Source organism: Eretmochelys imbricata, chromosome 3 (assembly GCF_965152235.1).
Source record: "Eretmochelys imbricata isolate rEreImb1 chromosome 3, rEreImb1.hap1, whole genome shotgun sequence".
NCBI lineage: Eukaryota > Metazoa > Chordata > Testudines > Cheloniidae > Eretmochelys > Eretmochelys imbricata.
The window spans coordinates 121,584,907-121,612,073 of record NC_135574.1 but is presented as its reverse complement, the minus strand read 5'-3'; the positions used below and the strand labels follow the sequence as shown (position 1 = coordinate 121,612,073).

Genomic DNA, 27,167 nt, shown 5'->3' with positions numbered 1-27,167 from the left:
GGACAAACATTAGTAGGCATTTCTGTTCTGATGTAAAAACAATCACCTAACGCACTTTAGCAACTGGAAATAAAAGGAAAGCAGATAGAGCAACAAAACTCATGTAATTCAAAAATTAGCAGCTGATCCTGCGGAGTGTCTCCTGGGAAGTGCTGAACACCCTTGAGTCACTGATTTCAGTTGAAATTGAGAGTATTCAGCTCTTTCAAGGGGGTCGGGTTCATAATTTCATTGTACACAAAATTGTGATTATTTAAACAAATTTCGGCTCATTCAGTTTGACTTTTCATCAGGTAAAGTTACTTTATTGTATTAATGACACCAGCATCTGAGGGTCAAAGTGGAAAATACATTTTGGGATAATAAAAGGAGCAAGATAAATATTTTTGATAGTTTAGACCCCCTGAGCCCATTCCTTATCTCTCACGGGTATAAATCAGGAGTGACTCTATTGAAATCAATTAAGTACCTCCATGTAGAATTAAATCCACACAATTTAAAAGGACATAAGTACGCATGTGGATTTTGCTGGTAGCTGACAGAAAGATACCAGTAAGGGTTGCCAGAACAGACACACGGTTTCAGTAGTGGTGTTGCACCAATGCCAAACAGGTAATACAACTTCCTTACTCTTACAAGAGATTCCCCTGTTTAGGCATCAAAGGATCACACTAGCCATTTTGGCCACAGTGTTGCATTGACAACTCATGTTCATCTGATTATCCACCATTACCCCCAAATTCTTTTCAGACCCATTGCTTCTCAAAGTACAGTCCCCCAGCCTACATTCTTTGTTCCTAGATGTATGACGTTACTTTTAGCCATACTAAAACACATTTGTTTGCTTGGACCCAGTTAAGCAAACCAGATGGCTTTGTATCAGTGACTTGTCCTCTCATTAATTATCCCGTCACCAATATTTGTGTCACCTCATACTTTATCAGAAATGATTTTTATATTGTCTTCCAGGTCATTGACAAAACTTTTAAATAGCATAGGGCCAAGAACCAATCTTTGTGGAATGCCACTAGAAACACACCCACTTGATAATTCCCCATGTACAATTATGCTTTGAGACCTATCAGTTAGGCAGTTTTTAATCCAGTTAATGTTTATTTTTAATTCATTGAAGAGGGCTCAGAGAAGAGTCACAAGAATGATTAAAGGATTGGAAAAGGTGCCTTAGAGTGTTGGACTCCAGGATCTTAATATGTTTAGTTAACAAAGATAATCTTAAGGAATGAGTTGATCGCAGTCAATAAGTGTGTGTGTGTTTGTGTGTATATGTGTGTATATATATGTGTGTGTGTGTGTGTATATATATATATATATATAAGGTATAAACTTGTTTAAGGTATATATATATACACACACACACATCAAATTTCTATGGAAAAGAAATTTGATGGCAGAGGACTCTTCCATCTATCAGACAAAGGTATAATAAGAGTTGGACGTTGAAGCTAGACAAAATCAGTCTATAAATAAGATGCACAGTTTTAACAGTGAGGGTAATTAACAATTTATCAAGGTTTGTGGTAGATTCTCTGTCAATGGAAATCTTACCATTCAGATTGGATGTTTTTTCTAAAATATATGCTCCAGTTCAGCGGTTCTCAAACTTTAGCACCCCAAGCACCCCCATTTTGATTTAAAATTTTTCACTGACCCCCCAAGTCCCCTGCTCTGCCCCAGGTCCTGCCCCCACTCCAACCTTTCCCCTCAGGCCACATCCCAACCCCACCTCTTCCCTGCCTTGCTCCTCTCCTTCCCTCCCAGTGCCTCCTGCATGCTGCTGAACAGCTGTTCCCTGGCGTACAAGAGGCACTGGGAAGGAGAGGGAATAGTTGATCAGCAGGCCAGCAGCCCCGGACATGATTCTACCACCTCCACCGAGTGTGCCCCATCCCCACTCCTCTGCCTCCTTCCCAGCGCTTTCTGCAGGCCCCAGGGAACAGCTGTTCCCAGGTGTGCAGGAGGCACTGGGAGGGAGGCAGAGGAGTTGATCAGTGGGGCCTGCGGGCCTCCTGGAGTACACTCACGGACCCCGGTTTGAGAAGCGCTGTTCCAGTTCACACAGGAATCAGCTCAGATGAGTCCTATAGCCTGTGATATGGAGGAGGTCAGTCTAGGAGATTATTATGGTCCCTTCTGGCCTTATGTCTATGAAGAGCCCTATCCAGCACTTAGGTAAAACTAGATTTGAGTTGGAGATTTGACTAAGTAAAAAGTGCTGAACTAAGTAAAAGGCCCTTTAATTAATGAAATGGAAAGAGATGCACAAATGTGACAGTGTTGAATTATTTCTAATAAATGTGCTTTAACTGATGAAGCACTGACAGGAATCATCCTGAAATGTGGGAACAAATTACCAAAATAAATTTCAGTAAATGTTTGCTTTAATAGATTTTCTTTTTTTAATATTCTCAGTGGAGATTTTTGCTGAATCACATCACTTGCATCAGGCTGACTTAGTGCTTCAGGACTTGATGTAATATTTTTAACAAATTTAAGCTACTCATGGATGCCATGGTTAAAGAGTGACCTTATAAAAACCTAGAAATCTAGGCAGACAGGTTGGCTCAAATTCCAACAACCTTATCTGCAAAGTTCTGTGAAATTCCTCACAGCAAGAAACTTGGCTCCATAACTGAATGGAGGCAATCCAGCTTAACCAGGCTATCCATGACATTGTGGATGCACTGGTAAAGGTGAAGAAATCTGAGTCCTTGCACCTATTATGTAAGTCAGTCTCAAACCTCTTGCGGAGAGCAAGGCTAAACACTTGCTTTCGTAGTGCAGAATCCCCCTAGTGGTGATGCCTATAACAGCAAGGGAAAATTAAGAATTCCTGACTAATGCTGGTATTTAGAAACATAACTATATGTGACATGACATAAGCCACTCATTATTAGTATATTTAGGTTAACCTGCTCATAAGCCAGACCTTCAAGGCACTTAAAAGGAAATTTCAAATTTTGGGTAATTTGCCCAAGACAGTTAATTGACCATAATGATTCCAGTTCATTCTAATTCACAGTCAAGAAAAGGCGTGTAATACAATTCTTTAATCTCCCTAAAAAGAAAGAGTAACATTTTAAGTATTATATAATCTTTTGAAAGTTGTATGTTCACCTGGAGTTAGATAAAACAGCAGTAGCCTGTAATTGCTCAAATTATTATTGATTAAAGAATTACTAGAGTAAATTAGAGTTTAAGAACATGTAAAACAACAGAAATTAAATGACCTTTACTAAGTTGTTTGGGGCAATGCTGGCTACTGAAGAGTTATTAATTAATTCTGTCACAAAGCTAGCTAAGTAACTTGATGGACAGGGAGATACGGCCGCATTCTGACTTCTCTTACAATGTTTTTCACACTGGTGTAAATCCATTCACTTCAGTGAATTTTTTCTCCTGGTAAACATTGCTGCAGGGGCTGGATGCTCCATCCCAAAGCCAGTTGGAGGGTTTTTTCCATTGACTTCAGTGGGAACAGGTAAAGTGGTGAGCTTGAGCTGAGAAAGTAGCTAAGGGCCACATGCTTCTCTCTGTTATATTATGTAGGGGATGGCCTTGGAATTAAGACCTTCACTGCTACAAGCACAACCCTCTCCTACTAACGGTAACAGGAAAAAGTCCTCTAGTTGAAAACCAGATGAGATTCAAACCTCTTATGTGGACAAGTCTCTACAGCAGTGGTGGGCAGCCTGTGGTAATCCGCTAACAGGCCGTAAGACAGTTTGTTTACATTGAGCGTCCGCAGGCACGGCTGCCCGCAGCTCCCATTGAATCTGGGTTACGCTGGCAGCATCAGTCTACTGCCAAAAAGGTGGGTGTTGAGGAAAAACATTCTTTGGAGGACGAGGCCAGCTGGCACTACCCTGAACTCCCATTTGGAATGTGGAAACCGTTTAGATACAAGTTGCAGAAAACATTAGAAAATGGAGGATTTGGTGACGAGAGCATTCCTAGACATTTCTGTGATGTACCAAGGGTATTTGTCTGATGGCTATCACTGTTGTCTGTAGGTACAGCAGTCCTGTACCTATTGGTGTAAGGATGTACACAGAATTGAGTACAGTCAGGCTGGATGCTCATTAAAACTGCAGACTTGCGGGAATGTAGAGTCATCTAAAAGAGCAAAGGAAGGGAAGGGAACACTAATCAGTGTGTACTCAGGAGCATGAACTTTCATTCCCTAAAAAGCACAAGATTTCCAGCCATCACTTGGTGTTTGATCTTCTTTTCAGAATAACTACTGTTCAGCAAAAGAAATATCAGAATTATAAAAGGCTGCTTCTATTATCCAGTAGGGATTCAAATGTTACGTTTCTTTGTTCTAACCAGGATGCCTTTCAAGAAGAATACTACCGAACAGGAACCTATCCAGCTACTCCCATAGTGCCACCTCGGCGGCCATGGACTCTTTTGAACTGGCTTTTCTGGGCCTTATTGCTGCTATATCCTTTATTCCAGCTGCTTATCAACATGGTCAGCAGTGGATCATCACTGACGCTGGCTAGTTTTGCTTTTGTCATCATTGTGGGTAAGTTGTTTGAGGATCACTTGAGGAATAGCTCTTTAAAAGGGCAAAGGCCCATCTTTCATTTTTTTGCTGGGTACCAGTTGCACTTGCCTAATGAATTTCCAGATGCAAATCAGATGTAATTCCCTGGTGCATATTTGCACTTACAATCAGGTAATTAGGGTGCAGGTCTCCAGACTTACACCCACAATTTAGTTGCTAATGTAAAAATGTGGGTGTAGATTTAAAATGTGGGCTGTAGACAGACCAGTCCAGAAGCTGTGCTGTTCCAGTGCATGTGAGAGAACTGGGGTTTGTGGATGTGGGCACAGCTGCACTGCACCTTAAAATAATAATGAGTGAATCTCTGTACGTTGCTTCTCTGAACTGTCTAACCTTCTGGAGTCTGCAAAATTGAGCTGGAAATTTCTCAGGAAAATCCTGTTTCTGAACTTCCAACCCTGAACTGGGTAAGGAAATGGAGGGGAGGGGAGTAAAAGTGGAAATTGTTATTCATACTTACACAAAACTCCAGAGTTTGGAAAAATGATTGAATTGCTTTATTTCATTTAAACCAGTTTGATTGGCCCTACCTGGCACTGAATAATTAATGGAATATATTTGTAATTAGCACTCAGAGAGCGTTCCTTCCTGCCCCTCCCCAGACTCTCATTATTGTGACTAAAGATAAAATTATTTGTTGGTGGCTGTGAGGTTGTAACACGCAATCTGAAAATGTCATTGTTTTAGTATTGCCTGATATCCATGCTACAGAGCCCTGTCATACACAAAGAGTATTCCTATTGACTTTTGTGGAATCCCTTGTGAGGAAAATGAGCAGGCATTGGGCCACATTTCATTACTATTTTTTTTTTTTAAATTAAAGATGGCTACAAACCAAAACTTTGGTGCCAAATTCCCCTGAGCTTGGGGGAGTGTAGATGGAGTTTGAACTTCGTGTCTCAGGTCTGATTTCATAGAATCATAGAAATGTAGTGCTGGAAGGGACCTTACTAGTCATATAGTCTGATGCTCTGTGCTGAGGCAGGACCCAGTGTATCTAGACCATCCCTGGTAGGTGTTTGTCTATCCTGTTGTTAAAAACCTCCAATGGCTTCCCTTGGAAACCTATTCTAGTACTTAACTATCTGTATAGTTAGAAAGTTTTTTCTGGTGTCTAACTTAAATCTCCCTGACTGCAAAGTAAGCTGATAACTACTTATTGTACCTTCAGTGGACATGGAGAACAATTGATCACTGTGCTCTATAATTGCCCTTAATGTATCTGAAGACGTATCGAGTCCTCTCTGTCTGCTTTTCTTAAGGCTAAACATGACCAGTTTTTTTAACCTTTCCTCATACGTCAGATCTAAATCTTTTATCATTTTTATTGCTCTCCTATGGATTCTCTCAAATTTGTCCACATCTTAGTGTGATGCCCCAAACTAGACACAGTGCTCCAGCTGAGGCCTCACCAATGATGAGTACAGCAGAATAATTACCTCCTATGTCTTACATATTACTCTCCTGTTAATACACCCAGAGTAATATTTGCCTTTTTCACAACTGCCTCACATTGTTGACTCCTATTCAATTTGTGATCCACTCTAACCCCCAGATCCTTGTCAGCAGTACTACCACCTGACATGCATCTGAAGAAGTGGGTATTCACCCACGAAAGCTTATGCTCCAATACGTCTGTTAGTCTATGAGGTGCCACAGGACTCTTTACCACCTGCCCAGTTATTCCCTATTTTGAGGTTGTGTGTTTGATTTTTCCTTCATAAGTGAAGTACCTTGCACTTGTCTTCATTGAATTTCACCTTGTTGAAGTCAGGCCAGTTCTCCAGTTTGTCAAGGTCAGTTTGAATTCTAATCCTGTTCTCCAAAGTGCTTGCAATCCATCCCAGGTTGGTGTCATTCAAAAATTTTATAAGCATACTCCCACTCCATTATCCTAGTCATTAATGAAAATAGTGAATAGTACCAAACACAGGACAGACCTCTGCGAGCTCCATGAGATGCATGCTACCAGTCTGACAGTGAACCATTGATAACAACTACTTCTTGAGTATGGTCTTTTAACCCGTTGTGCACCCACTTTATAGAAATTTCATCTAAACCAATTTTTAAAAATTTGCTTATGATAATGTCAAGTGGAATTGTGTCAATGCATTACTAAAATCAAGATATATCATGTCTACTTTTCCCCCATCCACTAAGCTAGTAATCCTGTCAAAGAAGGAAATTAGGTTGGTTTGGCATGATTTCTTCTTGACAAAGCCATGCTGGCTAATATTTATATAATCCTCTCTTATCCTTTAGGTGCTTAAAAATTGATTGTTTAATAATTTGTTCCAGTATTTTTCTAAGTATTGAAGTTAGGCTGACTGGTCTGTAATTCCCCAGGTCCTTTTTGTTCCCATTTTTAAAGATAGGTACTATGTTTGCTTTTCTCTAGTTCGCAGGACCTTACCCATCGTCCAGGAGTTCTCAAAGATAATTGCCAACGGTTCTGAAATTGCTTCAGCTAATTCCTTAAGTATCCTCAGATGAATTTCATCTGGTCCTGTCAACTTGAATACACCGTACTTACCTAAATATTCTTTAACCTGTTCTTTCTCTATTCTGGCTTGTAATCTTTTCCCCGTTAATATTAATTGTGTTAAGCGTCTGGTCACCATAAAACTTTTGAATAAAGACTGAAGCAAAATAGACATAAAACACCAAAGCCTTGCTGATATAGTCTGTTATTGGCTCTCCTTCCCCCACTAAGTACTGGGCCTACATTTGCCTTCACCTCTCTTTCTCCTAATGTATTAACAACAACTCTTCTTAGTGCCTTTTATGTCCCTTGCTAGGTGTAACTTGTTTTGTGTCTTAGCATTTCTCATTTTGTCCCTACATGCTTGCTAATCCGCGACAGTGTGTCCATATTTCCACTTTTTGCAAGATTCTTTTTTGATTTTGAAGCATTCCAGTGCTTACCACCCTCCTAGTGAAAAACTTGGTTGGTTTTCCTAGGTTGGCTATTAGGAAAACTTTTTCGCTAGGAGGGTGGTGAAGCACTGGAATGGGTTACCTAGGTGGGTGGTGGAATCTCCTTCCTTAGAGGTTTTTAAGGTAAGGCTTGACAAAGCCCTGGCTGGGATGATTTAGTTGGGGATTGGCCCTGCTTTGAGCAGGGGGTTGGACTAGATGACTTCCTGATGTCCCTTCCAACCCTGATATTCTGTGATTTTTTCAGATCATTAGAATCCCTGATAGAGACCTATTGGCGTCTTACTATTCTTCCTATCTTCCCTTCGCATTGGGATAGTTTGCTGTTGGGCCTTAATATTGTCGGAGAAACTTCCAGCTCTCCTGAATTTCTTTATCTCTTAGAATTTCTTCCCAAGGGATCTTACCTACCAGTTCTCTGAGTTTGTTAATCTAATTATTTTTGAAGTCCATTGTCCTCATTCTGCTGCTGTCACTCCTTCCTTTCCTTAGAATCATGAAATCTACCACTTCATGATCACTTTCACCCAAATTCCCTTCAAACTTCAGATTTAACAACCAATTCTTCCCTGTAAGTCAGAATCAAGTCTAAAATGGTTGCTCCCCGTCTCCCCTGGTTACATCTTCTGTCTTCTGAAACAAGAAATTGCCTCCAATGCATTCCAAGAACTTAATGGACATTCTGTGTTTTTTTCTGTTATTTTTTCCAACAGATGTCTGGGTAGTTAAAATTCCCTGTTACAACCAGGTAGTTTGGTTTTTGTTCTTAAAAAATGCCTCATCCACCTTTTTGATTTGTTGCTCTAGGCCCCTACCATTATGTCACCCCTGTTTTTCTTCCTCTTTTATCTTCAGCCAGAGACTTTCAACTGGATTGCCTTTCACCTTCTTCTGGACCTCAGCTCTCTCTCTCTCTCTCTCTCTCTCATGAAAAGAAGCTTAAAATTGAAATGAGAAAATAAAGAAACAAAGCCTTTTCAGACCCCCAACTCAACAATATTCTTAGAGGTTATGTACTTGTGTATGAGCATTGCATTGTTGCCAGCTACCGAGATCATGTTGAGTACATTGATGCTAAAAATGTAGGCCCAGAGCCTCTGCTGGTGTAAATTGGCACAACCCTGTTGAAGGCAATGGAGCTAGCTACTGAGGATCTGGCCCATTAAGTATAAAATCATTGTAACGAATAAATCCAATAGAGTATCAATTGTATCTCCATATTATCTGTTGTCTTATTGCTCTAAGTCTGGTGTAGTTGTTTTTTTTTTGGAGTGTCATTTAATAAGGTGGTGGTTTTCACAGAAGTCATAGAATCAGTGATGCTTCAGATTGCTGCCTACAGGTTTATGAAGTTTTCTCTTCTTGTAGAGTGTGGGATTGGGGACATCATGAAAGCCCAGGAGAGGAATTTAATGCTCATTCATTCTGTTGAGTTATGCATCCAGTGACACTAACTGTTGCAAATACCTTCTCCTGGTCTCGGAGTTTTACAACAGGTCCAAAGAAATGCAACATATTTATTGATTCATGGACTTTTAAGGCCAGAAGGGCCCACTGTGGCCATCCAGTCTGCCTTTTGCATGACACACCGCGGTTCCTGCATCTAATCCAATAATTTGTGGTTGGAACTAGGGCATCTCCTGTAGAAAGCCATCCATGTTCAGTCAACTGCTCAAAAGGGGTGAGGGAGATGAAAAGAGAGGCATGAGTCTAAGAAAAGAGAGGCAGAGCCACCTCAAGCATTCCTTCATCCTGGGGAGGACTTGACACTCTGATCAAGAGGTAGTGGGGTTATTGTCTAAGTGGATGGTGCTTGTGTAGTCCTTTGCAGTAGGTTATAGCCTAAGGCATTTGACACCACTCTATTATCTATATGAGGTACTTATATGGCCCCCATTACCATTATATCTGAGCTCCTCACCATCATTAATGCATTTACCCTCTCAATACCCCGGGGAGGTAGGAAAGTGCTACTAGCTCCATTTTACAGGTGGGGAACTGAGGCACAGAAAGACTAAGGCTGGATTTTTAAAGGTATTTAGGCACCTAACTGCTACTGAAATGAATGGGAGTTAGGCACCTAAATACCTTTAAAAATCTGGGTCTTAAGTGACTTAGTCGAGGGACTCCCAAGGTGAAGCCTAGTGCCTTAACTACTACATCATTTTTTCTCCCTGAACAATAAGGGAGGAAGGGACCAAAGAAAGCTGATTATGGTACGACAAATTCAAAATAAGCCCTTTGCTTTTCTTTCCTGCCTCATCCTCACTAGAGCACTTTGCTGGTTCCAGCAATTTAATAGGCTAGTTTAATAAGCAGGTTGCTGAGACTGTTTGAATGTGATGCTCGTCCACAGGACTGGTTCTTAGGTCTCTACTTTGGAAGTTTGAAAAAGTAATCTACAATCGTTTGCTGCAGCCAAAGCAAGTGAGCAAGCTCCCAGGACACTGAGATGTGGTTGAGGGATGCAGTGAAGCTAGCAAGATTAATGAATTGTTGCATACCATACTCGTTGCTAGTAAGTGCCTGGCAGTCACATTTTGTGTGACGCTGCAGAGTTTAACCTTCAACAGGGATTTGAGAACCTATTATGCTTCACAGCAGCTCTGCACTCCTCTGTGTTTTAATGTTAAAAGAAACCTGAAATTCAGGGGAGTTACGCACCCAGTGTTGTTGAATTGCGGTGGGAACTGAGGGACTAATTCTCTTAGGTTCCTTTGAATAGCTCAACCTTGGAGCTTAACCGATAATTAATGACAACTTGCAACCACTGCGTTTATTGTGAGGAGGGAAAAATCCCGTAGCATGTGAAACATAGTATCAATCGATTTGGGGCGGGACTGGTTCATCGTGCTGTTGAGACACCCAAAAGATACTGGGCCACATCTGAGCCCCAAAAGGTGCAAGCTTCATGGTTCATTAGGAAACAGCAAGCTCATTTAAATTGAGGGTTCAGAAAGGGACAGGAGTAAAAGAATACTGAGCCTTTACAGGATACAATACCACCGGTTTTATTTTTAGTCAGTTACTTTTGTTTAATTTACAGGGCTATACTTTTCCCTACAAATTCCAACATGTATGTATTTTATCTTTAATTGGCAACATCTTCAGTCACATTCTGCTGGGACACCTCAATTTTAGCTCATCTGGTCACACAAGCTGTTATAGCCAATAGCAGAGCTCCAGTAACAATCCTGGAAAAACAGTCCTGTTGTCTGTGTATTGAGGATCTCTGCTATGAACTCGCTACACTTGCTCCTATGGAGAGGTGCCCTAACATCACATAGCTGTGGGCCCCTATCTTTTGCAATAGCTAAATAGTCAGCAGGGTTTGGTTTGGTTTTTTCCAAAAATTTACTAGCCAAGAGATGATGGTGGAACAATATAAAACTACATTAAATCTCATGACCCTCTGCATCAAGTAGAGCTGTTTATTTGGCAGATCCAGTATGTAATACATCCATACTCTATTTGCACAATCTTAGCTTCTCTGCCTTCATTAGCAATGTGAGTCAGAGCTGTAGTGCCCAGCTGAGTTAACATATCTCAGCCAAGGGAAGCTTATATTATTGTAAACAGGGGTTAGTGGAATGTACTGAAGGCAATTTACCATTGTTCATAGCCTAATGCTAGAATAGACTTTTAAAATTGATAGGTATATTTCATCCTAGGATGCAGTTCTTTCTTCCATTCTACTAATGAAAATACCTTAGATCAAAAGGTGGCATCCAGGATATGCAGGTGTATTTTTTGTGTTTATGATTGTTTTGTGTCCCATATTTCACAGATAAGCTTCCTGATTCTGGACCACCCAAGTCCATAATATCTGATCATAGATTTACTGCACTCTGTCAAATCAGAAATTTCAGAGCCAGGTTTGTCATGTATTTCTGTTTTATGGGCTGAAGGTAAGAGAGCTAAAGTGAACAAGCATCCTGTGAGGGAAAAGAGATGAGAGGTATTTGAGTGCTTCTCTTGCCTGTAATCCTCAATTCTGTTTCAAACCTTTCCCTCTTTCTCTTCCAGACAGACACTCTCTGACCAATCTTATTATAGAGTAATAAAAGTATTTGCTTGCAATCTCAGCACCTGGTGTTTTTGAAGAAAAGAATTGTATAAGAGAAATGGCTGATTCTATGGTTGAATCAGAGCAATAATATCATAGTAGACTAGCAATTATCTATTGCTCCCATCTACCCAAGATAATTATAGTATCTTTAATTATCTTGTGTAGATGGGAGCAATAGATAACTGGACTATATTTAACTACATCAGTTCAGCTTGAACTCTTCAATCCCCCAGTGTGATTTTATAATTCCATACTGTGAATGCTGAGCCATTCCCTCTCACTGTTACACAAAAATAATAAATAAATGATCTTGGTGTTATTTGTATGGGAGTCCCTTGTCCCAAAGAGCAAGCATCTGAGTGACTTAGGATCCCAAAACACCTAAATTGTATTTTCAAAGGTGACTAGGAGCCTAAGTCTCATTGACTTTTGGTGAGACTTAAGCTCCTGAATTACTACGGCACTATTGAAAATTTTACACTTAATTCCTATAGTGCATCTACTTAATGGGTTAGATCAAGAAATGAGGGCTGATTAAACCAAACTCTGGTAACTCTATTGGAAGAATTCAATGTGGTTATTGACTTCAGACAGAACACAGGACTGGGTCATGTTCTGGATTTCTACACTTGGTATAGAAGAGAACAGTTCTTGTTATATCCAAAGTTTACCCTTTGTTAGTAAAGAAGCTGTGAACAGTATTTCAAAGGGGAAAGTTGATTTCATATGCAGGAGAATAAAGGATTGCTCTTGGGTTTTAAGGGGGAAAATAGCTCTTAAATGTCTAATGCTAAAAAGATAACATTTGGGCTTTCAGACATGGCTCCAGTCCATAAAGTGTCTTTTACAGGCAAGAGAATTATACAGTTCAAAACAAGCATGAGTAATAATGAGATCTCTTAAAATCTGCATGAGCTTGTGTACATTTCTATTATACGTGTGTGAGTGCTGTCACAGGACCTGCTACCATTGCCTGCAATGGAAACAGGAGTGGCTCGCTACTGACAGAACTCCCAACAGCTCCCAATATGAACTGTAACAGGGTTTTAAAGGTTAAAATAAACTGTTCTATGTGGTAAAACTAGTGTTGTCATGAGTGTACCTGAGGGCAGAATGGGCCCCTAGTATTGTCAGTAAATTAAAAACCACCTAGTCTGCAGAAGTGATTAATTTGTGTCCGAATGAAAACTCAGTGTGTAGTTTCACTTTCTGCATGTGTAGCTGCATGTTTTGTGCATGCAACTTAGCCACACAGCTTTGAAAAAGTTGCCCTTCTTAAACTCCCTGATTTCTGTATATGTTAACTTTTTTTTATACTATTCAGGACTAGACCAAGTGGAAATCTTGATGAAGCAGCTTTGGTTGTTCAAATGCTGTTGCATGTCAGTTATGTAAGCTGTATGACTTACATATGTATTGTAACATAAATATGGAATTTCCCTGTACCTACCGAGAATGCACCGACATGTTGCTTACAGCAGTGGTTATGCTGAGGAAACGCCAGGAATTAACTGATGAGGGGGGAATTAACATATTTTTAAATACTGTATATTACTGAATAGGATCTGTACTGAGACTCTTTTCTTAGTATTAGAACCAATTGCACAGAGCAAAGATCACAGAATTGGCTCAGTCTGACACGCTTTTCAATCCCTGTGAATAGATTCACTGGCCAGCACCCTGCCAATCAAGAGCAACTCCCTAATGGCCTCGTAAATTGGTCAATTGGTCTGGGGCCATAGCCACCCAATCTGAGCCCGGCTCCCTCCTTAACACTGCTCTGGGGCAACCTTGTCCTGGTTTACATCCCTTCCACCTCCCCGCCAGTTGGTTTCTTGGGGACCAACTAGCCATAGGCTTCCCCTCTATCATCTTCTGAGATAACTTAAACTTTCATGGCAAATTAGAAAGGCTGGAATGACATAGTAGCAGTCACAGCCTGGTTACTCCTTCCCCTTCTTTAATGAGAGGCATGTGTTCCTATCATTGCAGCTGGGATTTTTTATTATTATAACCTTAAACATGACTGAGTCATAGCAAGGTTGGAAATACCCAAGTTAGCAATTTTCTTTTTCACCGGAGTGTAGTAAGTCAATAAGAACGTTCTGCAGGAGAACAATAAAAACACCTTATTCCACCTCTCCTTGACACATAAGGTATAAGAGAGAGAAAGAAAAGATGACTTCAAGTGTTACCTTTGAAACGTATTGCAAAGATTTGAGTCTGTAAGACCGACCTTTTAATTTTATTGTAACTTTTGCTTGTAGTTTTGAATTGACTCAAAAACCAGTGTGGTGTTATCAGCTACAACAGAGTTCAGAGAATGCCAAAGAATTTGTATTTGTAGTTGAGAGCTCTGTTAGAGAATCCTTTTCTGCGAGTGCAGCACATTGCACTGCTGGCTCGGTTTTAAATTCTGGTTGCTGTGGTTCACATTCTGCCTACAAAAAGCATATCTTAGAACTGTCAGAGTTGCATCTTTCATCCCTGGTTGTCTAGAGCACTCTCGCTGTAAGTGGAAATTTAAGAGAAATGTGAAGAATAATCTTACAATATGTGAAGGGTATTAAAAAGAAATTGCACAAACGCAATTTTTTCCCCCTCTCCATGCATGCACATCATGACAAATGTATAATAGTTTGGAATGGCAAGGTTCTTTTTTGTAGAATTGTTTTTAAGTCTCTCAAAGTTTGGGTGGGGGGGGGACTATAGAATATAGCATAAAGGGGAAAAGTCAAAATCTTAGATAAAATATTTGTAAAATCAAACTTAGGAACAGAGAAATTGCCCTACTGAATCAGACCAGGGGTCCATATAGTCCCATGTCCTGTCTGTCTCAGAAAGTGGCAAGTTTGAGGTGCTTCAGAGGAGGGGATGAGAGATGTTCCATAGGGGAAGTTTCTACCTAATCCCATTATAGCCATGAAATTTCAAGTCCCCCATGGGGAGGAGAATGGGGACAGGGGCTAACTGTGAAGCTGTAAGTTACCGTGGATTTGTTATAATACCATGGTGGTTGTACCGCATATTGCTGCCTTTGGCAGGTTCTCCTCGCATTGACAAACTCTTTGAGCCCAGTCTTCCATTTCTTATTCTTTCAAAAGTCCTTCAGTTTTGCCTGAGCGAGAACTCAGGCTGCTTAAATGGACATTTTAGATCTTAAAGCAACTGTTTCCTTGCATGAAGAGGGTAAAGCGTAAGAGGCTGCACTCCCTTCGCACCATATCCATAGTTTATAGTGGGTGGGGGACCTGGGAACAAAGTTATCTGTGTGGCTAGAGCTGGAACTCTATCTATAAATCCAGGCCATAGGCTGGGCCGTAGTCGCAGCTGTACCCTGTCTCTGCATGCTCCTGGTGCTTAGCCTTCCATGCCCCGAACTTAAATAGAGTGTTTGGACAAAACCCTTTCACTCAGTTTGCTACTGGGCTCAGGTTGAGAACTTCAGTAAAGAGAATCTGACCTTTTGGGATTAAATATGAGCCCCTGTCCATGCAGCATTGCCTTCAAAGGTTCAAGTGCTGTGCTATTATTTCTTTTCCTTTCTGTCCCCTCCACCCTCCCCAGGCAGCTTTTGGGATCCACCTCCTCCACATAAACCTCAGAATTGAGCACTTCTTAATACTCTCTTAAGCGTGACTACCTCAACCCTGTCCAGCCCTGTCATCCTTCTAAGGCCCATCTGTTGTACCTTCTTCAATCTGCAGTAGCCTTTCTGTAGCAGGTACTCTGTAAAAGCCCTGGGATTTGCTTGGTTGCCATAACAATCGCTCTGATTTGTTCTGTTTTTCAGCTCCACATGCTGATTTCCTCTTTTTCTGTTGCCAGGCACTGCGGTGATGGTTTGAGTTTCTGTCTTGTTGTTATCCCAGCTCACATGTCCTACTCTGGTTCTTCCTCTCCACTCTCTTTCCCATTTGAAACCAAAATCATTGTTGCCATTTTGTTTTTGGTTGAACTGAGTCCTCGTGTTACAGGCTTTTTCCAGTCCAAGTGAGAGTGCGGCCTCTCTCTGCACGAGTGAGGCCATCTCGAGGCAGCTTCTCCCTTCCCTGCCATGTGCTGCTGTGCGCAGATATACAGCAGCATCACTGAGGACCATGGATCTCACTGTGGGCAATAGCTGCCTGAAAGGGAGCAGGAGGAGGTGGGACTGGACATTTCATTCCACCAGCCCTTCACTTGTGATTTTGCTCCTGTAATATTTTACCCTAGCACACTCCCTGTATACAACATTTTAAAAAGAAATACTTTGGCCTAACTTAGCCTTTCATCCAAGCAGCTCAAAGTATATTCTATAACATCAGTGAACCTTGCTACACCCCAGCCAGGTGTATTATTATTTATTGGTAATCTGTTTTACAGATCAGTAAGATGAAGTGCAATGGGCCAAATTATCCTTACTCTCCATTACTTCAGTGAGGGTGTAAATCAGCGTAGACTTTGGTTACATGGTGAGTTTGGGGGAAAGCTGGGAAAAGAACCAAGCAGTCTTACCTTCACCTGATCCAACTACTACAACATCCTTCCGCTGTTGAAACCTGTTTTGAAGGTTCAGGTAGATTATGTGTGGCTTCATCCTTGGAAGATCAAACTGTGTTTGAAAGGAATTAGTTAATCCTGACCTTCCCTTTGAATCCATATTCACTATCGTGGTGCTTATACGTGTCCAGCTATTTTCCTATTTTTGTCTGTAATCAATGACTTTACAGTCTTTCCCACTACTGAGGTTAGCTGTAAAGGTCTGCAGTTTCTGATCTCTTCCTTTAATGCCTTCCTAAATGAGGGTGTCTTGTGAGCTTATTTCCAGCCTATAGATCCCTCTCCTGAAGAGGTTTGGAAAAATCCCTATTGTACCTTATTTTTTTCCTCTGTCTCTCTTTTGAAATTGAGCCTGTAGGCAAAATACACCCTTTTGACTTTCCTATGTGTCTTTCTCAACATTCTGTAGTTTGATAACGCGGCTCTTTCAAATTTCTTTTCTTCTTCTTCCTATTAAAAAGGCAGGTGGGTATTTTAACAAGCCAGCCAGTTCACCTCCTTGGAACAAGTTGCCAAGGGCACAAAACAGGAGCTGCTGTAACAATTCAAACCTTTTAGCATTTGCCAGAGAGGCCTGATACACAATCTCAGTGGATTGCACGTTTAGTGGCTTCTGGCTGTATACAAAAAGATTTTACTTCATTCAGCTATATTTCAAATGAGCAACTCTTGTGAACCATTGTTGGCCCTGTCTTGCCTACTTGGGCAAACCAGTCAGGGAATACTTCCAGCAAAGAAGAGACTGGTTATTTTTAATTACTCCCCATCAGTGAAGTTACTTGACTGGAATGTGGACAAGAGGTAGCCACTGGTTTTGGTCATGCTGGTTGTATTTTCTCAGGTTGGTTAGGGATGTGCTGATGCTTTAGGGAAGAATGCTGAGCTATTTCTTGCTTTCTTCAGATTGGTACAAAAATCATTAATTCATAAGCAACTTGGTCAGTATTTATGGTGTCTTCCATGGACTTCAGTGGGTGTTGGATTGGGCCCTCGCAGAGCATGAGAGCATGTATTTCTAATAAACTGTGCATGAGTGTGTGTGGATGTCTCTCTCTTTCTCTGTTCCTCTGTCTCTCCTTCTCTCCTAGACTCTGCTTGGTGGCTAAAAGACCTTGATGAAGGCTTGACTATAGTAAGTGAAATCATGTGAGCTCCCTAGGGTTGCCCATAAGACTTCAGGAAATTATTCATGTTTGGGCTGGCTGGTTCGGGATAGGTTGGTAGTGTTGAGCTTTTCATCAGAGAAGCCTTTTCCCCCTTGTGGTGATGCTTCTCATAGGCTTAGTGCTATACGTTTGCCACCAACTGTGCTTTTCAGTAAAAACAAAACAACCCTTGCTTGGAGGTTCATATTCTGATATGAGAGGAACTAATTAAATGCACAGGCACCTGCTAATGATTTGCCTTTGAATGATCTTAATGAGGGGAGGTGTCCAGAGAAGATTCCAGCTGAATAACAGTGCATAAATCCCAAGAAAAAGGGATTTGCAAACAACTGCATGGATGCTGGAGAGGGGAAATGGAATCATATCTGTCATTCTGGAAGTAGGAGTTTGAGCATTTCCTCCTGCAAAGTATCTGCAGGAGCAGGCCAAGGGTGAGGACTCCCCTGTTGGAGCTTGTCCCTAGTCTTTTCAACGGGAGGAGGAGCTTGTGTGACCATGTAAAGGCTGGGTTGAATTGCCATCCCTGTGCTTGGGGAGCGGGAGCCAGGGGGAATAAGGTTATTAATCAGTTGACGATTTGACAGTAGGTCAAAAATAAACTTGTGCTTCTTCCTGTTATAAACCATCTAGGGAATTTCTGACCAATATGTCCAGTTTTCTAAGACCCTGATCTTATCCCCACGGAGGCAAATAGCAAAACTCCCCTCTAGGTCAGTGGTCCAGGAGCAGGAGCTTGTTAATGATGTAACTGCACACTCCTGTCCAAGAGACAAAGTGAAGTCTAACGTTTGTATTCAATACCTCCCTAGTAATGCATATCCCATCATAATTTCGGATGGGACATTTCCAGGGCCCTGTATCAAGAACCTTTAACCTGTTCTGCAAATGCTTTCCTTTCACTGCACTGTGTAGGACACTGGGAGGTTTTCTTTACACCTGGCTGGCATGTTGTGACAGTGGGGGAGATGTGATATCTGTATCAAATGGCTCATTTATCACTCCAGTAAAGGGAAACATCCCCCATGAGAAAGTCCCTTGTGTTGTAAGAGGGGAAATCACTTTTTAAAGCTGGTGTTGATTAAAGTAACGTGGGAAAGTTTCCTCAGCTTCTGTTTTTCTTGGTTGATTTGACTGCTGCTGCAGCATCTGATGGGACCAACCCTGAGAAGGCCTCCTATTGACTTTGGGCCCTTTAAACACAACTGTTAGATTAAGTATGACTGCTTTTCTTTTATATTCTGAGATAATGGGCCACTTGCTCTATGCCCAAGGGTGCCCCAGTACTGGCCATGATCTGATACAAAGCACTTGAGAGTCTGGCCTCTGCTACCACGTGCAGGATGTTTAGACTTGGGGAATTTGTTCAATGTTAATTCTTCTGGTGAAATACATAAAATGATGATAGAAAAATAATGGATACAAAGAATGTGCAGGGGCTTCCCCCTTCACTCTCAGCCAAAACCACAACAGGGGCTGGGCTTTTCAAAAAATCAGTAGGAATAGTTTCATGATTGCAGTAGGCTTTGGATCAGGCTCCAAGGGCTGTGCACGGAGACTTGTGCTCCTATGGCACTTGAGCGTTAGCCACCGAGATATCTTTATGAAGCTTGCCCTTTTATAGACAGATTCCCCTTTCTACAATGAGCTATAGCATGTAGTGATCACATCTGAAAATCTTCTCAATGCAGCCTTTGATAACCTATCAGTCTGCAAGGGATACCCAGAGAACACCACACAGTCGAGAGCAATGTTAGCTGAAAAAAGTAAGGTATTTAGCAAAGTTACCCCAGTGTGCTTATTATTGAGTGTGAGGGAATGAGGGTTTCCAATGCACTTTAAATAAGTCTAAAGAACGAGGAGTGCTTGTGGCACCTTAGAGAATAACAAATTTATTTGAGCATAAGCTTTTGTGGGCTAAAACCCACTTCATCAGATGCATACAGTGTAAAATACAGTAGGAAGACAGATACACACACACACACACACACACACACAAGAACATGAAAAAATGGGTGTTGCCATACCAACTATATCAAGAGTAATCAGTTAAGGAGAGCTATTAGCAGCAGGAGGAAAAAAAAACTTTTGGCCAAACCGGACAGTCTCTACATAAAAGAATAAATGAACACAAATCTGATGTCAAACATTCAAAAACCAGTTTGAGAACACTTCAATCTCTCTGGTCACTCGATTACAGACCTAAAAGTCACCATACTACAACAACAAAACTTCAAAAACAGACTCCAAAGAGAAACTGCTGAATTGGAATTAATTTGCAAACTGGACACGATTAAATTAGCCTTGAATAAAGACTGGGAGTGGATGTGTCATTACACAAAGTAAAACTATTTCCCCATGTTTATTTTTCCCCTACTGTTACTCACACCTTCTTGTCAACTGTTGGAAATGGGCCATCCTGAGTCACACTACAAAGGTTTTTTTTTTTTTTTCTCCTGCTGATAATAGCCCACCTTAACTGATCACTCTCGTTACAGTGTGTATGGCAACACCCATTTTTTTTCATGTTCTGTGTGTAGATATATCTTCCTACTGTATTTTCCACTGCACGCATCCAGTGAAGTGGGTTGTAGCCAACGAAAGCTTATGCTCATATAAATTGGTTAGTCTCTAAGGTGCCACAAGTCCTCCTTTTCTTTTTGCGGAAACACGGCTACCACTCTGAAACCTGTTTAAACAAGTCTGTTCACTTTTTGTGAGAAATGAAATTCCTTTCTGGTTCAAATATTGCAAATGGATCATATTAATACACTCGCTCCTTCAAATGCAGAACATTGAAGCTGACATTGGACTTTAACTAGTGAAATGTGGTTAGTTCTTAGCACATTCGTAACTGTGGCGCTCATTAGTGCAGGAACAGCAGTAGTGTATTTATGCAAAAGCGTATAAAGTGTCTTATGGACTGAAGCATGTCCAGTGTTTGCAAGGGCTGGGTTCTATTTCCACAGCTCCTGCTGAACTGTTGTCTTCCCTTGGGCATGTCACGGCATGTTTCTGGCTCTGATTTCCTGTCTGTGAAATAGGGTTAATAGTTACCTTCCTTTGTAAAGCACAGAGATCTATGGATTAAAAAGTGCTTTATAATTACTATTGTCAACAAGGTAATACAGCAAGTCTCATGTTACCACCACTAGCCTTTTAAAACCTCTTCTGTGTGGCTTACATGGTAATCGCTACCTGGTGGCAGTCAAGTTTTACGTAATTTTTTTCTTCTTTCGCTACAGCTTCTGTTGGTGTCCGATGGATGATAGGGGTGACTGAAATTAACAAGGGCTCTACCTATGGCAACAATGACAACAAGCAGAAACAAATGTAATATCTCCAGAGACTGCTTCAATCCAGAGGGAACAAATGCAACTTCTGAAAACTCTTTACTTGCATATCATGCTCCTTCAAGTGAGGGTGGGGGTGAGCGTAACTGAATTTGTGCTCCCATTTTGTTTCCTTGGAGCTGGGGCTAGATTTCAGACTCGCTGAAAGGTGTTCTGCATCTCACCTCTCCAAAACAGGTTGGCCTTTGTTTGTTGGTTTTCATATGAAGTGTCTTACATTTGGAAAAAAAAAAATCTAGTGTGATATAAGTGGTTGACTGTTCGGGGATACAGGTTTTTCTTAACATGCTGTCAGGAATGGATCATAAATGGTGGTATGAGAAAATTAAAATGGAAATTTTGTATGTCTAGATCATGTTATCAATTTAATGACCATAATCTGTTATTTCAATATACTCTGCTCAATTAAAGAAATGACAAATTGAACCAAGCCCCCTGCAGAAAACAGGTCTTAGCAGAGCTATTCCAATATTGGTCCTAATTGTACAATGAGATCCACTCAGTCCCTGCACCTATTAACTTGAATGGGACGGAGTATGAGGGTCTGTCCCTCCAGCTCAAACTGCAAGAGTAGGGTCTTTGTGATGTAACTGGTAGTAGAATTTGACCCAGGGAATTTTGAACAGAGCCGTGGTGTTGAGACATGACAAATGTACCTACCACACCACCATTCCTTACAATTACTAAGCAGTTTTGGATTAACTTCAGAGCACTGATGTATGCAATGATTAGACTGAATGCTGTTTACATTTTGGGAGAAGTAATAAGATCATTTTTAGCTTACAAAATACTTATACATATGGGCCTTCATACAGTGGTAGGAAAGAAAAGCAGCTGTATGTCCTTCAACAAAACAAGGTTGGGGAATCATTTGCTTTTGTCTCTTCTGAGAAATAACTACACTTTGCCTCAGAGGGTGCAGCTTAAGATAACTTGAAGCTAGATGATTTCCTTAGGTGTTAATTTTTTCTGGGCATGCCTTCCAGTTCACAGTCCTACGGAGTTGATCTAGTTTCCAGTGACAAAACCTTACTTCCTGTAGCGATTCCAGTCCCTTGCCCTGTGGAAAGAATTCTGTCCTTCATTAAGCTAGGCTTGTTTTTATATCCTAGCTCTGCTGCCTTTGTGGCCTCTTGGTTTTTAAACATCATAACCTGTGGAAATCGCCTCCTTTAAAAAGTTTTTTGTAACCAGTGAATGCCTAAAGGTCACTTGTTCTTCTCCTAGATTTTGGCGTAGTGCATTTCACCAAGCCACAGCTTCCAGCTGTATTTGAGAATTTAGTGAAAGCTTCTCAAGCAGGTTTATTTGTACCAGATAAGAGTGCAGTGGGATACTCAAAGAAATAGGGCTAACAGTGCAAAGAAATCCATGAACAAGGTATTTGCTGTTCAGTAGTTGAAATGTTACTTGAGATGAATATTTCTAACTTAATAAGAGGGCAGGTAGTGCTATTTTTTAGTAGAGGGGCAGTTGCAAGGAATGGGTTTGAAACTCATGGTTGTTAGTCTGAAGAAAGGAGTCTGAATGTCTGAGGCAGATTGATTTTGCTGGTATCTAATTGCTGAGACTTCAGGGTTTCCTGCCCACATAGCCTTAACTAGCTCTTAGTGGGAAAGGGTCTTTCAAACTCACTGCTAAGGCTAGCCTATTCCTTCCAGATTCTCAATATTCAGTGAAATGAAGGTGAACTTTAGGTGAACAAAGACGACATGACTGCAGGCTTCCTTTGGCCTTTTCTACATTATAGAATGGAGTAACTAACTTTCTTGGAGATACTGAGAATAAGGCTGCTCCCATGCTTTTGCCACAGTACGTTACTGGTGTAGAGGAGGAGAACAGAACTAACTGGAACGCTCCACCACGGGAGAAACACAGCCCAATACAGTACTGTACAGAAACCCCTTAGGGGATGGCTTGACATGAAGGGGACTGCTGACACCACCACGCAGAATCCTGCACAGCCTGTCCCGGTCATTTTGAAAGTGAAGGCAGGAAGTGAAAACTCTGTTTAAGCCATTTTACTGGTGCAGATAAAGTGTATGGTTTGGTAAAGTAGGGGGAGGGTCTTTTTCAACAGGGGCTCACTGCTGAACAGCAAATGTGTATTAGTTCAGAGGCACACATCCCTTGTATTTATTTTAATGTTAATATGAAAATGTTTATGTAACTGTGGAGTGTTTCTTCATACATATCAATTATTCTGAGTGAGAGAATTAAAATAGATTAGATTAGGCTAAAGCACTTAAATCTGTCTCTTTCATTCCATGCACTCCCAGAAGTCCCATTGCTTTAACTGGGAATTTTAGATGCACAAGGAATGTAGGATTGGACCTTCCAAAACTCTACATAAATTTAAGTGATTATCCTGCCCTTGCTGCTGAAATCAGCATTGTACCTCTTGTGGCTTTGCTGGAATGCCTGTAAAAGGTACTTGCCAAAATTAAAAAGTCTGGTTTATTGTATTAAAAGAATGACATATTGTCTTGTTAGACATCAGTGTTCACTTCCCCTCCCCTGAGCAACTTATGTTTTACAACTGCCTTAACAAAAGTAGTCTTAAGTTTGTTTATACAAAAAAATAAAGAGTTAGAGTGCAAAACTTGTCTTTGAAATGCAAGGAATTTTTAATGCAACTGATACCAAACACACTCTAGCTGAGGGTTGCTTCAACAGCCTGGGAAGGAAAATGTGAAGGCTGTTAAAGTGAAGCAAAATCAATTTTCTTTTGTTTGTGTTTTTCAAAACACCTCTATGAGCTTCAGGTGGGTAGTGTGACTTTATAGGCTGGCCCATTGTTTGGTGATGGTTGAGGGTGTCTTCACTGATGTTTCAGTACAGCTGTGGACACTGCACCACTGGCCTGTTTAAAAGGTATATGTTTAGAGTTGATTGGCAAATGTGGAGGGTTTTTTTATTAGGTTTTAGCCACAACTGGCTTTTCTGGGCTAAAGAGCAGATTAAAGAATGTAAAACTCTACCTCCTATATCACCCTCAAGGAAGCAGAGCAGCCAAAATGTGAACTTCCCGTAGCCCTAGTTGGTTGTGGAGAAATGTTTCAGGTGACAGCTGTTGACTACCCTCAGATGCAACAGACTTGTAAAATGTCCGCTCTCTATAGTGGATCCTAGTGCATCTGGATCTTTCTTCCCTTTTGTCATTTATATGCAGTCTTGCCTGATTAATGTACTGTGTCTTGAGACCCTACATAATTTTCTGCAGTCATTGTGCTTTTTTTTAAAAATTAATTATTCACACTTCTGGTTATGCAGCATCACCAAAGCTCAAATCCTCCACTGGAAGTATCCAGCTCTCTCAGCCCTACAGGAGGGTTGACATGAACAGCTTGCAAAAACTGCACTGTTGTCAAATTAAACTACACATCTGTGTTAATCTCTTTAAATAGGGAAACTAGACACGAACAATCAAGAGATGGCTACATCATTCACTTGTTTCACCACTTGACCATCGAGATACACTGTTACACACCATACCTTGCTGTGTTGACTTTGTTTTCCTAACATTGATCAGCATTCTATATTTCTTGCTGGCAGTCACAAGTATGTTCTGAAATTCAATGCAAACTAGGAGTTGGTTGGTGTATCTTACACTAAGCAGGGCCTAACATCAGTGGTCTTCTAAATATGTTAGATAGGCAGCAAGCCTTCATATGTGATGAAGGCTGTTCGACTATCATGATCTGTGGATACACTCAGGGGGAGATGTTGCTGCCTCTGGGAAGATTAGCCAGAGGGGGTACAAAAATTAGGTGATCACTGACATTTCAGAGACCCATACATATATCAGGAGGTGGTACACTGCTTTTTAAGAGCACAGAAAGAAAATCCAGGACCTCCTGAATGAAAGGAAATGCCCCACATTCTGGTAAAAGATTGCTCTTATGTTCCACAATACTGAGTTCTAAGGTTTTAAAAAGTACTTGTAGGAACCCCACCCATGTAATCTGTGCCAAAAGCTCTAGTGATTTTTTCCTCACTGCAGATGCTGTGTACTTGCAAAAATGCATTGGCCATATTGAACACAGCTGTAAGCACTGAACAGTTCATACTTCCTTCACAAGCAGCATGAGGGGTAAAAACCTTAACTACTCTTGCTTGCATGTTGATGAACTCAACAGGCATTTGTAAGAGTAACTGATCCAGAAGAACTCACTGGCACAGAAGGCTGTGATTTTAGTCCATGCTTTGTTGCTTCTCAAATGCTTCAGGGTGGATGTTTTATCCCAGAATGTCTTGGATTTGTTATATATATTGGCATCTTCAACCACAGAGAGAGAACTGCACAAAAAACTTCCTAAAATAAACCATTTATTGAGAAAAACTTTTTTTGTAATTTCATTAATCAGCCTTTTGCATAACAAATCTGAAGCTGGGCAAAAAAAAACAGAGTAAAAGTTCACAGTCAGTGCACTCAAACGGGAGATTTAAAAAACAAGGTCCAGAACGCCTGATAACACTACAACTTTTTTCGAACCTAGAAAGTCCAAAAATACTACATATTAACATTACAGTTCTCACTTAAATGAGAAACATTTAAAGAAAGAACAACAAAAAGGTAATGGTCCATATACAGTAGTAATGGCACTTTCACTGAAACATGCAGACACTGTCACATGAGCAACATGTGCCAAGTAAAACATACAGGAGCAGCAGTAAAAGTGACGCTTGTCACTTGTGCAGTCTTCAGTCATGGTAAGTTTAAATTTTATACTGTTTCTTAGCACAGTCTTTATGTAAATATTACATACAGTAGTGATTAGCAGATACTTCGCCAGAGTACAAGTGGCCACATATTGAGTAACTTCATTCTTCATCTGTGCAAACCTGTGAAAGGAGGACACAAGACACTGTCAGCAATTAAAATGAGTCTAATTTGTACAGCCTGCAGTAAAGAAATCACCTCTTCTTCCCACTCACCAAGTGGACAGCGTTTTTACAGTTTAACTCCCTCTTTTTTCATCACACTCATTGACAATATTATGATACAAGCTAATGCCTCTGTAGGCTATCCCTACCCATCAAAAAAACTTTCCCGTGAATAATAGTGCTTTCTGCTGACGTGACTGATCCAATTTCATTACTCTAATTCCGGTAAGACGAACGCTCTTCTTGAAGCATTGCTGGCTATACGGAGTAACACCAAGGGAAAGCAGCCGGAGTGTGTGGATTATGCATAGTTGACTTTGTTGTCTGAATTAGCTTAAACAATCTTGCAGTGACTGAGGGGGACAGATGGCCTGCTTTGTCTTTTTTCTAATACATTTTAAATTGTACATTAAAAGATCTTTAAATAATGAAAAAAGTTTAACATTTATATAAGCTGTTCCAATCTTTGAAGAACCAAACAAAATCTACATCCCACTGAACAACATAGGCTTTGAAATGGACAGAGCACTTTCATTTCAGGTGCCTGAAAACCAATACCAACCCCAACCCCTCGAAAAAACAAAACACAACTAGAAAGTAGTCATTAAATAAAACTTAAACCCTGTCACACATAGTTCTCTGGCATAAAAAAGTTGAAATTGCTAGGGAATGGACTGTCATCTATGCAATACTCAAGTCATTGTAAATGTGCTCTCTAAAGTTTTAGGTCTGACTCCCATTAACAGCCCAGCTGGTACTACCACTAAATTCTCACTAGAGGTTTTTAAAATTTAAAGATAGGTGTCAAGGTTGCTTTATTCTGTGTTTAAGTTACATATGTACATAGTAACAGCCCTTAAAACTCGATGATGAAAGTGTACTAGAAGATGTACAGAGACACCAGTGCAAGTTTGCTGCAGCCACACTCCTTTAAGCAGGTAATGTACAAACCTAAGTTATTAGCTATGAAAATAACTGAAGATCTTTTCATTCAGATATCTGATAGTGAAAATATTAAGCCAATACTATGCAGAACACAAAAAGTAACAAATTTTAAAACACACATGGTTTGCAGGCACTATCAGGAGACGACACCCTACAGTTGTACATGCATTCAGTGAAGTTACATCTCTCTCATTCCTATCTACTACGATCCTGACACTAAATCAACTTGACAAACCTTGACAAATGGATGATCAAGGAGCTGGCTAGCTGTCCATCTCATCTTTGGATCACTTTCCAGGCAGTGAGAAAGGAAGTCTTTTCCTTCTGGGCTTACCCTTTCAGGTATAGGAGGCTTATGACCCATCCCCACTTTATACATGATCTGAAAGTTGTGCTCATATTCATGCCAGGGTCTCTGCAACAAATAATAGAATTGCTGAATGCAAGGTTTGGTAAACTGGTCTGTTTGTTAGCCAATAGTGAAGGGAGCATATATTTCTCTAGCTCCAGAAATCTACTAAAAACCCCAGTGCTCGTGGACTTGAATTGCGCATTGTGGGTCTAAAGCCTTTAAAACAAACTGCTAAGAACACAGTAGGCCTCGGATGAACACGTGCAGCTCATTTTCAGACAATTCATGGATGCCAGTTGTGTTGCTTAATGCACTACTGGAAGGCGTC

The 27,167-nt window shown here is 40.7% G+C and overlaps 2 protein-coding genes across 6 annotated transcripts in view; one reads left to right on the top strand and one right to left on the bottom strand.

Moving 5' to 3' along the window:
• Window positions 1-23,590, top strand: part of AGPAT4 (1-acylglycerol-3-phosphate O-acyltransferase 4) — a 122,375-nt gene extending 98,785 nt beyond the window's left edge. For both annotated transcript variants that reach the window (XM_077813303.1, XM_077813304.1), the window contains 2 exons: window positions 4,351-4,549; window positions 20,548-23,590. In XM_077813303.1, coding sequence (XP_077669429.1) covers window positions 4,351-4,549; window positions 20,548-20,639 — 291 coding nt within the window. In that variant the 3' untranslated portion in view covers window positions 20,640-23,590. The remainder of the gene's footprint in view (window positions 1-4,350; window positions 4,550-20,547) is intronic.
• Window positions 23,591-24,967: 1,377 nt separating this feature from the next.
• MAP3K4 (mitogen-activated protein kinase kinase kinase 4) overlaps window positions 24,968-27,167 on the bottom strand; it is a 144,195-nt gene continuing 141,995 nt past the window's right edge. For all 4 annotated transcript variants that reach the window (XM_077813299.1, XM_077813300.1, XM_077813301.1 and 1 more), the window contains 2 exons: window positions 26,723-26,902; window positions 24,968-25,500 (listed from right to left, as the gene is read on the bottom strand). In XM_077813299.1, coding sequence (XP_077669425.1) covers window positions 25,480-25,500; window positions 26,723-26,902 — 201 coding nt within the window. In that variant the 3' untranslated portion in view covers window positions 24,968-25,479. The remainder of the gene's footprint in view (window positions 25,501-26,722; window positions 26,903-27,167) is intronic.